Source organism: Vipera berus (genome assembly GCF_964194415.1).
Source record: "Vipera berus genome assembly, chromosome: 2".
NCBI lineage: Eukaryota > Metazoa > Chordata > Lepidosauria > Squamata > Viperidae > Vipera > Vipera berus.
In genome coordinates, this window is record NC_138203.1 from 161,081,841 (window position 1) to 161,099,950 (window position 18,110).

The window sequence follows — 18,110 nt, forward strand, 5'->3', positions numbered from 1 at the left end:
TAGCTTGCCACATTTGCCATTTTTAAATGTTGATTTAAGAGTTGGCATCTTAAATCTTTTAAACTAGGAGTACGTAATGTGCCCAGTAAATTTTTTGCCGTAGTTGCTCATGATCATTTGAAATATGTGATGTTAGGAGATATGGATCTCTAATCTGCATTAGAGATTTTTTTTATGGAAGTAGGTATGATAGACATTTCTGATTTGCACAGGGCTGAAAAGATACTTGTCCGGCTATTAGTTCACATACATACAATCACACGGGGTGTAAAAAATAATGGTTTTTATGGCCTGTTTTTCAACCAGTTTTGTAATATTTTAGTTACCCTTCCTTTCCCGCATAAGACTTACTATTCCAATCTCAACTCGGTTCTGTTTAAAAAGCTATGGACAATAGCAGTGGTCAAAGGACAAACAATGGATTTTAAAAAAAAGGTTTTTCAGAACTTTATATGGTTTCAAAAATCTGCACAATCTCCATGTCTAAGGAGACAATAGACCAAGTAACAATAACACTTCCAATAAAAAACTAGCAGACATCCATACTGCAGAAGCATGTTCAAGATTCAAAGAACTACATCCTAATTTACACATAACAAAATTATCTCCGTGGAAATTCCCTGCAGTTGGCATCTAAAGTACTAACTAGAGGAAGCAAGGGAGATCTAAAGGTAGATAGAAGAATAACCAGACATCGATTTCAATCTAATTCCAAAGGGGTTTTTCAGTCAGGGTATCATTTTGTAATTATCTCCAGGGAACAAAACTTCATGGGGAAACAAGGAGAGCATAAGGCAGCTTCTAATTAGGCAAGGAAGACAACGTCTTGCTATGGGCATCTTTGATAATTACCTATTCCAAAGCACCATGAGAATCTCCAGTTCTACCTGAGTGTCTTCAAACTGAAGGGAGATGAAACCTTAAGCAATGGACAGACAGATGAGAGAACTCTCCCACTCTGACTAATTGCCTCTAGAAAAGAAAGTCCTCGGATTCAAAGGAAGCATATTTTATACAATGAATCCTCAGAGCTTCTCCAACAGGGCCAGTATGACTTAAAGATGCAAAGCCTGCATCAGACACTTTAATACTCTACTGAATGGTAGAGTCCCTGCTATCCTTCAGTGCAACCAATGGTTCTCTCACCACGATGTTTCCAGCTGTCTCTCCCCCACCTTCTATTTTTTGATCTTGATGAGTGAGTGGTAGACGGGTTTGACAATGATATGCAAATGCAAAGAGTTGTCGATCAGGTATTCGGAGGTACGTTTCTGTAAGTCGGCATACATCAGGAAATCGGCAACTTCATCTGTGCTCTGGTGGAAGTTATAGGTGTGTTTGACAAAGAGTTTGCCCTGCTGCCTGACACCCACCAGAATGGTCTTCTGGAAACTGACGCCTGCAAAATCTGAGCTGGTTGTGGCTGGAGTGATAACCAGACGGGGGCGTCCATCCTCAATTCTGATAGGCTGGATGGCCCCAGAGACTGAGTCGGAATAGACAGGACGCAGGCTCACCGGGAGCCAACGGGGAGAGAAGAGGACATTCCATGTAACTCTCTTGGCAGAATCATGGTTGCTGGGGCCCAGCTGAGTCTGGAAACTGGTACTACGGTCATCTCGAGCAGGGTTATTAATGACCCACTGGGACCCCCAAGAGATGGAGAGGTAGTTACGGGGCAGGAACATACTGCAATTGACATCAAAGTATTTGGCAAAATGGATTGGGGAAGCTGAATGGAACTGGAAAGCTTGGAAGAGCAGATCTTGCACGGTGCTGTAGTGCTTCACCATCACCACAGACTGTTTTTGCAGGTGGAAAAGATGGCTAGGGGAGATCATAGGATAACGCAGGGATCGCAGGATCTTCTCCACTACAGGGTCCTCAGGGTCATATGTGGTAATCCACTTCTCTACACCTGTGTACAACTCCAATTCACTCTGGAGGACCAGATCAGATCTTTCAAGCAACAATAGCAGCAAATCTAGGCTTACAGAGGCCCATTCAGGACTGCTCATGACAGCAGAGAAGTTCCAGGCCAGAAACTGGAGACAGCTCTCCTGCAGAGCCTCATCACCAATCCCCACTGCATAATGGTACCATCCCACCACATGGCCTTGGCTGGATTCGCTAGCCAAGTGGCCCCTCATGTACTCAGCTATCCCTCGCTGCAAACTGGACACGTGGTATTTACTGGCTAGACGATGAAGTGGGATGGCTTCATGGAGGAATACGGAGATCTCACCACAATACAGATACCTAGAGAAAAAAAAGGCAATGAGAATCTGTTTTTTCATGCCAAATTAAATAATCATCATGCTTAAATTTTACAATAAAACTTCCCTTTTAATGGGAATGAAAGAGGTGGTGAGGTTTATCTCTTTAGCTATCTACACAGTCCCCTGGTGGATTCAGCACCGCAAGTAGTAATACAAGTAGTATGCATTTCTTATAAGTATCGAATCTGGATATGTGTCAACTGCTGGGCTTTTTTTAAAAAAAAATTCATCAAGCCATCCCCACGTGATCGATATTGCACTGCTTCCTCTGCTTAAGCGAGCAGGAGGACTTTTACTGTGATGGCTAAAGAGCCATCTCTTCTATCTCACTTCCCTCCTCCCAAACTTAAAGAAGATAATTGCTTCCCTACCCCACCTCCCCAAATCTTCTCTTGCTATTTTTCTAAGATTATTATTTTCTAATAATCTAAAGTTGTGCTGCTAGGTCTGATGCGAGTTGGTCACAGAAATGGGAAAGATGACCTTTGGGTACAGCAGAAGAACCCCAATTTTCCTGCTGCCCGAAAGAGAACATTACTGAAAAATGGTGACAAATGACCTGTAAGAGAAAAAGCTTGCAGCAGTCTCAAGCAGGTAACAAGAGGACAGGTCCGTGTCTAGGCCTACATCAATACAACGCCCTATAAAGGGTTTAAACAGCAAGTGGAAGGTGGGAAAACCTGGAAGAGCCAAGAGGAGTGTAGGTTGTTTCACAATAGCCCCCAGGAGGATGAATTGAACTATGGCAGGGGTGTCAAACTGGTGGCCCATAGGCCAGATGCGTCACACGCAGGCCACGCCCACCTCGGCTCCGCAAAGGCAAAAAATATTGCGATGTGTCACGATACGTCACGTGACGTGATCGAGTTTGACACCCGTGTACGATGGTTAGTGAGCCATGCAGAAAAGCCCTTCATATCTTAGCAAGTAGTGTCCTCAAACCTGTTTATTGCTGACAATGTTTTATTCAAGGTCATGTCAGCAAGGTCAGTAGGCACAAGGGAGGGAAATCTGAGAGGCAAACTCTGCCTTCAGAAACCTAGCACCCGTCCTTGTATGGAGTCAATGAAAACAGTTCACACACTACTTTCTAATCCATGAAATTTCCCATGGAGAGCATGGAGAGCAGGCAAGCACCTGTTTACCTGATGAACTTTTCAAAAAGGGCCACATTGTCCGGTGGTTCGTGCAAGTCAAGCACGGTCTGGTTCTGCAACAGAGTCTCAAAGATCTCGCTATGTAAGCTAAGCATCAGCTGGTGGGTGTGGAAGACTTTGACTTCATCGGAGCCAGCTGCGTGGACCCTCAGGGTGGTGTCGCTGGAATTCCCGTTGAGTAGAAGCTCTTGAAGCCGCTTCAGCTGTAAGGGTGAATGGTTGATGGTAGCCACTGTGGGATCCCCAACGGTGTCTGCCTTCTGGACTGCAGTCGACGGGACCAAATAGCACGAATGGGCAGTGAGATTATTCAGCCAGAAAAACGGGGGGAAATGCAGTGCAACTGGCATGTGTTGTTATTAACATTTGGTACAAGCCAGGAGGAGTTTGCCAAGAGAGTGTGTGATAGAATACCTTTGCAACCAGACTTTATTATAAGTATAAATAATGATAAGGGTCAAAGCAATGTCTTGTCATAAAGCTTTTAATAACCACTTTGCTTGTATAAAAGGAGTGATGTTGTGTTGGGTATTAGATTCAGTGATTTCTGAATCACAAGGAACCCAAAGATTTGGTCAACATCTTTTTGCTGGAGTTTATTAAAAGCAGATAAACTGATATTATGCACATTCTCCTGAAGGTTGTGGTTTTCCTAAGGAAACAGTCATTAGTCTTTGGAGAAAGCAACCTATCCTTGATTTGATGTAAAGTGTAAATGTGTATGCATGCATACTATATGTGTGTTTCTGATAAATAATCACTGATGCAGGGAGTGAGACAGATATAAAGAATAAATGTGGACTAGGCTAAAAGGCAAGAAACCACAAATTCAAGTGCCACCTTAGTCATAAAAGCCAGCTAGGTGATCTTGGGCTAGTCCCTCTCTCTCAACCCAACCCACCGCACAGGGTTGTTATGAGAAAAATAGGAGAAGGAAGAAGGATTAGATGTGTTTGCCGCCTTGAAATATTCATAAGAATAATAAAGGCAGGAAATAAATAAATAATTAAATGATATCTGGACTTGCAAGGCGATCTCATAGCACATTATCCATTTATATTATACGACAGAAATAATTTCTGGTGCTCACTCTTTGAAATCCTCTTCATTTGGTGCACACAACAACACTATGTTTAAAGATGCTCAAGAATGACTCCAACCATCCAAGAGACGTGCTTAATTCGTTGACTTTTAGAAAATGAGCATTAATTCTTATTTACCTAGATTTATGCAGCTTCTATCCCTGGCCTTTGAGAAGCTGCAGTAATCATTTCTAGATCTGTATAAGTAAACCCCAGACAACCAGCACATTCCAGGTTTGACTGTGCCTCACCATGTCTAGCTTATTGCAATTTGGGATGGCCTTTTATAATTACACTCTGTAGCCCCAGATGGTCTCGAGCCCAGGAGGAGAGCAATTACTCCTGCTATTCCTTGAGGGTGTCAGAGCATTCGCCTTATGACTCTTAGGAGTTGGATCTGAGCTTCTGGCTCCCTAGCCATCATTAACTCAATGAAATCACTGCTGTCCAATGAATTAAATGCTTGCACTGAGCCAAGATGTGTTTCAGGGCCACCCTGGGGGAGAAGAAAGCTGAGCCTGTTCACACTCCCCTTCTCTTGGGTTGGTTTTTGTGTCCAGTCCAACTTGGGCAAGAGATAAAAGGGTAACATTCAAAGACAAGTAAGAAACCCACTTTCTCTCTCTCTCAAGGACAAAGAGGCACAGTGCGGTGGGAAAAGTCTCTCTCTCTCCTTAAGGAGGAATGCGCCCAGTGTGGTTATTTCTAGGAAAACATCACTTTTATTGAAGTCACTTCAAAAAAATAAAAGCACTGGTGACTCTCTTCGCTCCCCAGTGGAGAAGGGAAACAACCACACAATGTCCTCTTTCAGCCTCACATTGTCCATCTCTCTGCAAGTCTTTTTGTGTGGTTCCACATATCCGTATTCCAGATTTGTTTGATATTTATGTGGGATGCTTCCTGCATTAGGCTGTGGGAAATTGATATGCTTGTTTTGCAGTGAGGCAGAGCATATTAATGAGGCAATTTTCTCATTTTAACCCTGACTTCCAACTCCCCACCCCACCTCTTTGTTCACAATCGAAGAAAGTTCGTGCCTTTGGCTTGCCACAAAGTGCTAATAGCTAACATTTAGAATGTCAAAAAAATGAGCTAAAACACAACACCACAATCTGATTCCCAATATCACTGCTCTTTTTGCTGAGGTGGTAGCACAGTAAATAGAGTCAAAATACACTCACGAATTTTTATCCCATTCAAACTCCCATCCAGTTGGGCTATAAACTGATTCAACCCAGATTTTTCCTTTTGACTTTCTTGCACCCTTCAGTGCCAAGTGAATCTGGTCTAGATTGTATTTTTTTTAATTTTTTATCTCAGCCAAAGGATTAGCTTCCTCTAGAAACAAATGCAGCTCTGATCAAACTGAATTGGAGATTGGAAATAAAAGATGCAGCCTTTCCGATCAACATGAAATCCAGCAGTGAAAAGGTAGCAGAGGTTATCCGTGTGGTTTGTTATTGTTGAAAGCTGCTTTTCTATTTCAGCCATAATCTAAGTAGCTGTCGTGAAGACAAATGGGATACCAAGGCATTTTCAGTACAGTCCTGTTAAATCAGAATTCAGGACCAAGCGAGTTCCTAGGTGAAAGCTGAAAGGGCCAGAGTTTCAAAGCTGTGAGAATCCTCACTCTGTTCAAGTTAGGTCTGAACCAGTGGTGGGATTCAAATATGTGAACAGCCGGTTCTCTTTGTGGATGGCACTTCCGGAAGTCCATTCTGGGCCTGGGCAACAAAAAAATTAGCTACCGGTTCTGCTGAACTGGTGCAAACTGGCTGAATCCCACCACTGGTCTGAACCCTCTGTTCAAGCCACACACACATTGGTTTGACTTGAGACTATTGCTCTCTCAAGGAGCTTTAATAGTTAGGGAGCAAGACCACAACTTCTTGGGTTGGTGAATAGGAGCCAGGCGCTTTTCTAACCTTGGAGTCAGCAATGTGGAATGCTTTGCTGTGGAACAGAAGAAGCCAACTCATTCCGTCTTGTTTCCTCATGCTAAAGCCATGCGACAAACAAAGGCTACCGTATTTGATTTTTAAAAAATCTATTATAAATGCATTGCACGTGGCTAACACACTTTGGGAGAGCGTCCCTTAAAAAAGCCTTTGCTGATTCAGATGTTCTGCCATTCCCCATTCTAGCTGTCTCCACACTCATACTATTCACAATGTGATCCCCCAAGCCCAGCAAGTTCACCTGGAGAATCCCTTCCCAGAAGCCTGTCCTCTTACCTGCTTGGACAGCCAGACACAGGAGTGACAGGGCAGCCAAGAAGCAGGCCCATCGCCGGGGTGCAGCCTGCTGGGTCCCCAATCCTTTAGCCATGGCTTTTTCCTGGAGAACGTCCAGAGAAGGAATAAACCCTCAACTGAACGGGCTAATCTGTCTGACTCTTTATGTAGGACACTGACTCCCCCGGTCCCGCTTGCCATTGATTGGTGGAAAACTAGTAACAGCTGTTACCAAGGAAACCGGTTTAAGATTGTGAATGGATGCCTTTGGGGCATTGTGGGACTCCCAGGCAGTTGGCAAAGTCTCCCTGAGGGAGTAAGACTACCTTGATCCCTCAGCATATTGGAAGCTAAGCAGTTGAATAAAGAGCATCCATCTTTTCACTTTTGCTTTTCTGGTGTCTCAGTTTTAAAAAGTTAGAAAACTTCTTTTTTCCCTTCACTGTGGTCCAAAATTACTGAAGATAGAATAAATGTTACAAAGGAATGAATTCTTTCTCAAGCTTTGATCTTTACATATTTCATAGAGGGGTAAATGGGTCCATTGTTATCAGCTAACTGAAGGTTGGCATGAATGAAGAGAAGGACGAGGGGGGACATGATAGCAGTGTTCCAATATCTCAGGGGCTGCCACAAAGAAGAGGGAGTCAAGCTATTTTCCAAAGTGCCTGAAGGCAGGACAAGAAGCAATGGATGGAGACTAACCAAAGAGAGAAGCAATCTAGAACTAAGGAGAAACTTCCTGACAGTTAGAACAATTAACCAGTGGAACAACCTGCCTCCAGAAGCTATGAATGCTCCAACACTGGAAGTTTTTAAGAAGAGACTGGCCAGCCATTTGTCCGAAATGGTATAGGGTTTCCTGCCTGAGCAGGGGGTTGGACTAGATGACCTCTAAGGTCCCTTCCAACTTTATTATTATTATTATTAGGGCTTCACAGAACATAGAATTATATGCTATAAGAGATCCCAGAAGTCTTCTAGTCCAACCCTCTGCCCCTTGCACCATCCCAGTCAAATGGTTGTCCAATCTGTTTTTAAAAACCTCCAGAGATGGAACATTTACAACTTCAGGAGGCAAGCTATTCCATTGATTAATTGTTCTCACCATCAGAAAATTTCTCCTTCGTTCAGTTTTTCTCTGTTTGCTCAAGTATGGGATATTCTGCTTTTTGACATTTGTTCTACCAAATGAAGCGTGTGTCACCATATCATGGTCTTCATTGAGCAGTCTAATTTTCAAGTGACATCACATAGCACTCTAGATAAATTTGACATACTAATGGACTAAACAGTGATATGCGTGATATGGTATCGCAGCTGGACAGTATAGCAATAGGGGAAAAGAGTGTGGACTGATTATTGTACCTCCCCTGCCAGGTATATAAGTATACAGTATATGCTTACTATCATATGCTTAAATATGCTTCTAGCAGCAAGCAAGAAAAATCTGCCTTGCACTCTGAAAGTTGCAATTCAGCACCCCAGCAGAGATTTAGAGCTTCCTGCACTATTTCAAATTCATGAGGTTATTGGTCTGTGTAGCAAATATAGACTTCCATGTACTGTAATCTATTGACTGAATGCTTGGCTAATAACGTAGAATCAGGTTTATGCGCAGTTCAGAATCTATCAGAATTAGAACAAAAGAAGAGATGAAAGAATAAAAATTGGCAAGCCTATGCATGGAGGTGTATCCTAACTTTTCACTCTCCACGTGAAAACAGACCTCCCAGTTTGGTGATCAAAAGTGTGGGGAAGATCCAGCTGATTATATCGGCTCATGCGGAAATGTTACGTGAAAGGAATATGAACCAGCCATAACTGAAATGATACATCTTTTATCAGCATTGAATGGGGAGAGAAGAACCCATATTCAAATTGCCAGTTGACCAAGGAGTTCATTGAGTAATGAACTGGATATAGAGATAGATAGATAGATAGATAGATAGATAGATAGATAGATAGATAGATAGATAGATAGATAGATAGATAGATAGATAGATGATAGATAGATAGATAGAAAGAAAGAAAGAAAGAAAGAAAGATAGATAGATAGATAGATAGATAGATAGATAGATAGATAGATAGATAGATAGATTCATGGCACAAAGTTGGGTTGCTTGCTGGACCACCTATTAATTCTGCCCAACTCATAAGATCCAACAGGTTGGATATGCTCCAAGTCATTTATGGCAAGGATCCCTAACCCCTGTCCATGGACCAGTACCGGGCCGTGGCATGCCAGCAACTGGTCCACACAAACAAGCAAAGCCCCATCCGCGGGATGCAGCCAGCGCACAAAACCACGAAAAAACCTCCGGTCCACGGAAAAACCTCTCTCCAAGGAACCAGTCCCTGGTGCCCAAAAGGTTGGGAACCTCTGATTTATGGGACTCAGAAGTTGTAGCTTCTCTGTCATGGTGCCTGCCCTTTGGAGCTATATATTCCTGCCCCAAGATTCAGGTCATCCTGACTCTGCTGGCCTTCCATAAGGTGTTTCCCCCGGTATTGCACCAGGGTGCTGGATGAGCCTGCCTGATACTATAGGAAATTGAATGGTTGAGGGTTGTCCTCAGTTTCTTATCCTTCTGTTGTTTGTATCTTGTTGCTTTATACTTTGGTTTTAACCCTGCACTAGCTAGTCAAAGTTGCAATTTGCAAGTTGAGTGGCTATAAAAATCTATTAGATACATGCATACATACATACCATGGTTTTTGTTATGAGGACAATATAAGGAAAGACCCCCATATGGACTATGTTAAGCTCCCAAGAAAAAAATATTATTAAAATGTGGATCTAGGATAACTCGCCATGGCCAACTTACCATGGGACAATTCACTGTGGGACAATTCAATTATTGATCATTTCATTCAGGTACTTTTATTATTGGTGACCATGTTTTCATCAAAATTATTGTAACTGTTGTATTTCTGGATTGACCTTATTTTATTATTATTGGCCAGGGTTCCATCGAAAGTAATTTAATTTTTGTATTTGCTGAATTATCCCATGGCGAGTTGGCCACGGTGAGTTGGTTGTGGCAAGTTGTCCCATGTAATCTCTTGAACCACTTCAGCTCTTATGTATCAGAGCTATTTCAGTTATGATATCTAGAAACCCACTTTCTAGATTATCTAGAAAACACCATCTGTATAAGAAAAGTCTTACTGTGTATGTGTATGTATGTGTGTAATTATGTCGGTTTTTCTAGTTGGAATTTGTCGTACATTATTTCATGTTTACTGCATACAGATTGCTGTTTGAATTTTGTTCAGAGAGGGAATTCGGCTGCACAGTAAGTGATCATATAAATTTATCCTTATTTTTGTAATGTGTATTCTATATGCATATGTTCAATTAATAGTAAAATATTCTAGATGGCTCTTCTTCCAGTGACAATCAATAAAGTGCAATGTAATCAATAAATTAAACTTACCTGAAGAGACATTCTTAAAAGGATACTCTAATATGGCCATTCTGTATAGCACTGAGTAAACAGTTGGGGGGGGATGGATTTTTTAAAAATCTAAAACAATGTTAGGTGGGGTATGTTGGAGCCCTTAAATACTGTACTGTATATATCAAGTAATTTGCTTGCTGTTTCTTCTTGCAATGTTTGGAACTCACTGGATTTTTTTTTAAAAAAATCATTATCTAAATTTTCTAATGTCTCAGTGGCCTAACAGTGTCAAAGAGCAAAATGTCTGCGGAGTCTAGTAAATGCAAGCTTCAAATGTTTTGTTGTTTTCCATATCAATCAAGGATCCTGCTTGTCCCAGATTATGAAAATAGCTTGACTTGAGTCGGTGAGAAAGGAGATGGCAGGATGGCCCAAATCTGGGCAGGGAGATGGGAATCAAACTATCAGACCAGACATGAAAAGCTTGTATAGCAGGGGTCAGAGAAGAGTTTACACTTCAGTGGCTTGCTTGATTCAACCCAGATGTCTGCATAAATCCAGACAGCTAGTCAATAAATAGGAACAAGCTAATATTTCCCCAGCTGTGACCAAATTGGATGCATCTCAGATGAAAGTCATTGTGTTTGCCAGAGCATGAACCCTGGGATAGCTGTAAACGAGTCAATGCTGAGGCAGAGGAAGAAGAGGCCTCTGTGTGACTTTTGCTGGCAAAAAAAAAATGCACATCCACAGCAGGGCGACTTCTCCTGGCCCAGCAAATGGAGTCACATCCTCAGAACCAATCACTTCCTCTTTAGCAGCCTTGCCTGTATAATTGGAACCTACCCCAGCAACTAATCATTCTGTCAAGAGGCCTTAAAATTGTTTCTAGAAATAGCCTGTTATTCTTGTAATGTCCCCTCTTGTTTCACTTTGCAAAAGACTCAATGCTGCCACTAGAAACGTTCCTACATGTATATAGGATCTATGTATCTAGTTTTGCATTCTGAATATTCAAAGAATTGTCATAAGTATGAAGGATTAGAGATAGACCCTTGATGAAGGAATGGGTGATCTGTTAAGGGAGGGAAACAAATAAGTGTCCTGAGAAAGTAGAAAACACGAGAAATTCCAAATTATTCCATCTTGATTTTCTACAGAATAAGAAGGAGCAGAGAGAAGTTCTTGGAGGCTTTCAAGATTGATGTCTGAAGGTAGTCAGTTCAGGAAACAGGTGCCACAAGAATTACAGGAACGCTACTTTATTATTTAAGGTATCATAATAGAGTCTTGAAAGTTTACTAAAGACACCATTTTATGTGCAAATATTTTTCCAAGCAGGAGAGAGTCCAAACAATTGGTATGTTGATCAGTTTAGAATATCAAACCCCTCAGAAATATTTTAATATGCATTACCTAACAGAAATTGAACAAATGGATTGATCTACTTAGTTCCTCATGTTGGATGCTTGAAGTAGCTAAACAGCACAAAATGATAATTACTCTTCAGTGATCTTAAGCTGAAATGGTATGGCAAATACTATATAGATTTTGGTTTATCTGTTAAATTCAGAAAGAGATACACCAATAATTATATTTATAACAAGTAAATATGTTTAAACTCAACAATTGACTAGTTAATTGGACTCCACAGTTAATTAATTTCATTTGTAGTAGAACCAATGTCTACATTTGATTAGTGAATTAGTAATAAATTTTATTCTTTTTTATTTTATCCCATTAACAATCACTCAGCCAATAAAACACCTGTGACTGGAAACCAGTGGTTCGCAATTATATTGTTAAATGTCTAAACATATTCTCAAATCAGAAAATTAATAAATTGAATCCATTATCTCCTTACCCATTGATAATCTCGGGGCTGATTTAAATATTTTCAATTTCCCAAAGCAAAGTTTTCTACTTTGCAAGACGAGACAAATAGATAGCAAAAGATGACATCTGAAGTGCCCCCTCTATTTTATAAAATTCATTTGAGTTAATTTGATTATTTTGTTTAACTTTAGTGTTAATTCCTTTAACATTCTTCCACGGTAGTCTTCTGTGCATACAGATGGCAGGTTGAATGGTAGATGGATAGAACTGATTTCCCTATCAATAGTAATTTTACATCTGAGCTGCAAGACAATAGATTTCATGCTATTTGACTCTGGACAAAGAGCATCTCCTAGTGGCCACATGAATGGATTGAACATCATTCTAGGGGCTTTCTAGGCACCTTACCATCCAGAGCTATTACGGTACTTCAAATGACAAATATTTTTGGAGACAGAAGGCAAAGGAGAGCTCAGTCCAAGCTTGAGGGCTCTGCTTACCCAGACTGGCTAAGGCACATTAAAACCAGTTCCCGGAGTACCTTAGGGAGCACCTGCTGCCGGCATCAACTTCCCTCCGCCCTGTGCGCTCCCACAGAGAGGGCCTCCTCAGGGTGCCACCGATCAGAGAATGTCGATTGGTGGCCCCCAGGGGGAGGTCCTTCTCTGTGGGCGCCCCGGAGCTATGGAATCGGTTGCCGGTTGAGCTCCGGATGGCGCCCGACCTTCGCTCCTTCCGTCGCGATCTGAAGACACATTTATTTGAACAAGCCGGCTTGGCCTGATGGGGGATGGGTTGGGTTTTTATTGTCATTTTTAATATATGTATTTACTGTTTTTAGCTTGGGCATATGTTTAATTCTTTTTAACTTTTGTATTTTTGTATTTTTTATATGTCTGCCCTGTTCACTGTCCTGAGTCCTTCGGGAGAAGGGCGGTATAAATAAAATTATTATTATTATTATTATTATTATTATTATTATTATTATTATTATTATTATTATTATTATCTCTATCAGAGTAATTGTTGCTTTTGATGTCATCTGCTCAGACCTCTTTTTTTTTCATCTCCATATTAAGGATTTAGTAACTAAAACCAAGGAGAGAGACTTATGACAGCAGTTGTCATGGTTCATACTGGGAGAGGAGCGATGAAGGGGCCTTTCTTATGCTGGGTGAGCCTGGACTGATAATGTTTGCAGGGAACCTCACTGGTGTACATTGGGCTACCTGCTGGGAAGACATTAAGTACAGTGAGCCATTGAGTTGCCAGATGCCAATCCATCTTATTAAATTTATAGAGTGGGTATGGCTAAAAATTAAGATGTGGTAGCACCTTTTCCATCTAACAATTTTATTAAAAAGCATACGGGCAGTCCTTGACTTACAACAGTTCATTTAGTGACTGTTCAAAGTTACAACGGCACTGAAAAAAAGTGACTCATATCCACTTTTCACACTCATGACTATCGCAGCATCCCCGTAGCCAAGTGATCAACATTCAGATGTTTGGCAGCTGACTCGTATTTATAACGGTGGCAGGGTCCTGAAGTCACATGAGTCCCCTTTTGTGACCTTCTGTCAAGCAAAGTCAATGGGGAAACCAGAATCATGTAACAATCAGGTTACTAACTTAACCCTTGCAGTGATTCACTTCACAATTGTGGAAAGAGGGGTCGCAAAATGGGGCAAGACTCACTTAACAAAAGTCTCACTTAGCAACATAAATGTTAGGTTCAATTGTGGTCATAAATCAAGGACTACCTGTAATCTTTCATTCAATGGGGATGAATCTGATGAAATGAACTACAGCTCACTAAAGCACATACCTTTTAATAAATATTTGGAAAAGGTGCTATTCTACTTGGTTTCTCCTAATTATTATTTTTTTTAGCAATTGTAGACTAACTCAGCTCTTCTTCTACAATCTTGCCTGTGAAAACCAAGGGTACATCTAAAAAGAGATGAAGAATCTAAGGTAGTTTGCATGTCATGATCAAAGTTATTCCTACAGGCCTTGTCACAACCCATTATTGATTGTGGCCTGCTGAATTGCTGACACTGTTTTATAGGTATATTCGTGTGCATATTTTTAAAAAGTGCACCACTAGAATGCAATCTTTGGGGGAAGGAAGGCAGGAAGGAAAGGAGGGGGGAGGGAGGGAGGGAGGGAGGGAAGGAAGGAAGGAAAGAAAGAAAGAAAGAAAGAAAGAAAGAAAGAAAGAAAGAAAGAAAGAAAGAAAGAAAGAAAGAAAGAAAGAAAGAAAGAAAGAAAGACTGTTTTGAAGGAACCTCCAAGTTTAGAGAAGAACAGGAGAGAAAGATTGGCTCTTGAGAAAGAAACATTTCAAGCTGAAAATATGAAATGCAGCTGGGGGAAAAGAGATCAAAGTTCAAAAATAAAGTAGTTCCTTTGCTCTTTCAGATATCAAGTACAGCTGCATTTGTCACCTCACACCTATCTTTACCTGCCACTAAGTGAGTGTGCCATAATCAGGCAAATATGGATTCTTATATTACTAGTGGCAACAGTGCTCAGTGCTGCCTGCCATTTGTAGGTTAATCGCTTAGCAGTCCATCTGCTGATCGGCTCATTTAGCCACTGGTGCGGAAAAACAACAGCTTGATGAGGAAAGGCACACAGCCTACAAGAAGAAAAACAGAGCAATGGAGAGGGAAAAACAAGAGAAGGAAGATCAGCTTTGGACAGATAGACAAAGAAGAGACATAGGAGCCTCCTCTTACTGAGATCAATAAGAAAAAAGGAACTCAGGGACATACCTTGGGTTAGGCAAGCAGTGGCCGTGCTCATATGTTTTCAGACAATGTCACCCATTTGCCCCCACCCACCCACCCACACACACACACACACACCTCTTTAATCAGTGGTATAGTGCAAAACTGGTGAATAACTAAAATCTGCAGGATTTTTATTAGGTGAATAGTAAAGGAAAATGACTCATACTAAGAGTTTAATGTGCTTGGGTGTTCTGGCTGTATGACACCTATGCTAGGTCCCTTTCATGTTGTTCTCTGCGTAGCTGATGAGAAGAGAGAGCCCAGCAGCCAAGGGATGCTTCAAATGGCCAGGTGAGCACATGTTAGATGCAGCCATCTGTAAAACAGAGGAATTAGCCAATAATAACAACAGCATTAGCTGATAATATCATCTGATGACTAAAGAATTGACTCAGGCAACAACACAGCTCTCTGATGAAGTGAAGAGAAAAGGCAGATATAAAATGGCCTTCAGAAGAGGCCAGAAGTTAGGTGGTGCTAAAAATGTTGCTTATGGAGGATCTCAAGTCTCAATCTTGCCACTGTCCTTAGGACCCAGGTGGTTCTGGCCTGCTCACTAAATTCCCAGGGCTCCATTTCTGGATTCTTTAGCAAAGGTGACATCTTCCCGATCTTACTAGATCTACAGTACTTGTAGCAGAACAGATTTTTTTCCTTTAAGATTCATGTCTTGGAGTACTAGTTCTGATGAGGGGACAATGTTGCTACAACATCTCAGGTTTTTGGCTGCAGAGCTTCACTCAGCTCCATTCTATCAAGCCTTGGGTCTAAATTATATGCTAACTGCATCCTGACTTGTTCCTGTTTTGTTTTCTCCTTCCATATTTTTTAACGTTGCAAATTTAAAACAGATTGCGGATGGAAAGTATATATTTCAAGTAATGGATTCCCCTTCCCATCTGCAGTCAAGCTGACCATATCAGTAATTGGTAAAACCAATCATTTCAGAATTTGCATGGGAAAAAAATGAATATCTCTATCTGATTATGTTCCTTGTGCACCATTTCTCCATGATGCATCATCTAGTAACATTCTTTCTTCTCATCTCAGTGAAAAATTCTACTAACCAGGGCAAGGGCCCATCTGCTCCAATATTCAGTATCCCAATAGATTCATTCAGGAAGCTCTCAAATAACTATTGTCAGGGCTTTTTTTCTCATAGAACGCTCAGAACGGAGTTCCGGCACCTTTTTTGGATGGAACCTTGTAGGGTAGGCAAGGCAGGTTGTATGACATGTGTGAGTTCCGGCACCTTTTTCTTTTACTAAAAAAGCACTGACTATTGTAGTATTTAAGGGAGGCCATCTGTAATTCCGGAGATAATAATCAGCCACTATGAAGAGTAACCACTGAAGGCCATTAGCAAGAAGATGAATCATGGCGCTCATTGGCCATTCAGTAAGGGTCATTGGCTCAGCAGTTTCCAACTTATCTTTTCCAAATACTTATCTAACATTCCAGCATCTATGGCATTTGTGTCTCCTCATAAATAAGTTCATAGCATTTCTGCTTTGAACCAAAATGATGTAAGAACTTGCTTCTTTGGGAGAAGTTAATATTAGGGAGATGGACTGAGATACCAACACACCTAGATGGAAATTTGCTCTGTCTCTCCACTTCATCTCACAAGGCTTGCAAAGCAGCTGATGTTGTGAAGCAGTTCTTGAACCAGGTGATGGATTTGTAAGTTAAAGGCAGAGGCTATCCAGATGTGTTCTTTAAATCTCCTGCTAATATGCTCTACCTCCTGGCAACATTCACAACACAGTAGAAGGACAAAGATCAAGAAAGAGGCTTGGCAAATTACTTTCTTAACTCCATAAAGAAAAGTGCATGGGCAAATCATCCAGAGTCTAGCTCAATTCTATCTGTCAGCCTGTCAGTCAGATAAGGTAGACCACATCAGGAAATAAGGCAGGATAACTAGAACTATACTTTATCAAGGCAAGCCAAAGTAGTAGAAGCTTATGAGTGTGATTGTGCTTTTCTTCCCCCGGACACACCAATAGCCCAGTGAGACAAGGAACCACAATGAGTCACTTGCTAACACCGTCTCCTTTTGCAGGGGACATGTTTGTGTGTGCATGGGTGTGTGAGAGATTTTTTTATTGGTTTGGAAGTGGAGAGAAAAGGTTTGCACCAACGACAGCTGGACTTCAATAAATTCAATGCACACACACACACTCCCCCCAAAAAATGTACTGTAGAAGTAAATGGTTAAAATATCTCCTTTCCCCCCTTCTACTGTCATTACATCATTGCCATATTCCTCAATTGTTATGTCAGAAGAATAATTTGGGGTTCCAACTTGAGCTGGGGCTGCACAAGAATAAATAAATAAATATGAGATCCAGACAGCGGTGAGGAAAGAAGAAATATTTATTCCTAAAAGCAAAACAGGAGCAGGCTGCAGAGAAATGGGGTATAGTAGCAGATTTTTATAGGGGGAGCTTGTCCGGGGTGAAGTGTCTATGTGCTGATTCTAGGATAATGTTCTGTACCAGCCTACTACCAGCCCTGCAGATAAGGCAGGGACAACCCCTTTACAAGAAGGCAAGAGGCTGGAACTAAGCCTGCCAAATTTATGGACACAAAAGCAAACAGAGCAAAAACAAGACACGAACCATGAAACAGGAGCTATTCAAACGGTTGCCTTCAGCAAACCAACCCTCCCATGCATTCCCCTTTTAAACAATTCAGGGCGTGGCTTCTCTCTGCCTCCTTCCGAGGTGCCCCATTACCTTCCTCTGTTTACTCCTGATTGACTGCCTCCTGCGTCAGGCGTCCTTGAACAGGGCCAGCTGTGGGTCATCTTCATCCACGCTGTCAGGCTCACACAGCTGGGTCTGCATTGTAACCAGGTGGGAGGGGCCTGGCTGAGGGCTCTCATCAGCAAGCTCTCCAACACCCTCAGCAACCTCTCAGCTTAACTGTCAATTATCTAGTGGAGACCCTGATTCTCAGACCATTGTGGATTCTGTTAATATTTTAATGGAAGGTGGAAACAGTATAAAAAAATATATTTGGATGTAAAACTTTTCACAATTGAAAAAATTAGGGGAGAAATGCAGTAGGCCTAGAAAGATTGCCTCCCCCTGATCCAATCTAAGCAGTGAAGCATGCAGTGTGGCCCTCTTTTCAGATCTCTCATGATGACTAGAAGAACCAGCAGTTTCTGTGGCTCAAAGCTTCAAAGTTTGATCGATGGGCTGGCTGATGTTCTTAAACAAAAAAGATTTGCAACAATTATTCACATTCTGGTAACCACCTGCTTGGTTCGATGATCTGTAGTATATCTGGGACTGCTTTTGAACATT

The 18,110-nt window shown here is 41.4% G+C and overlaps 1 protein-coding gene across 1 annotated transcript; it reads right to left on the reverse strand.

Annotated features, from left to right (window-relative positions):
• Window positions 1-1,178: 1,178 nt before the first annotated feature.
• On the reverse strand, window positions 1,179-6,849 carry BTBD17 (BTB domain containing 17; the record flags this gene model as incomplete). Its single annotated transcript, XM_081320927.1, has 3 exons — window positions 1,179-2,259; window positions 3,425-3,701; window positions 6,756-6,849. The coding sequence occupies 3 exons, from the start codon at window positions 6,847-6,849 to the stop codon at window positions 1,179-1,181; spliced, it is 1,452 nt and encodes a 483-aa protein (XP_081177053.1).
• Window positions 6,850-18,110: the final 11,261 nt, after the last annotated feature.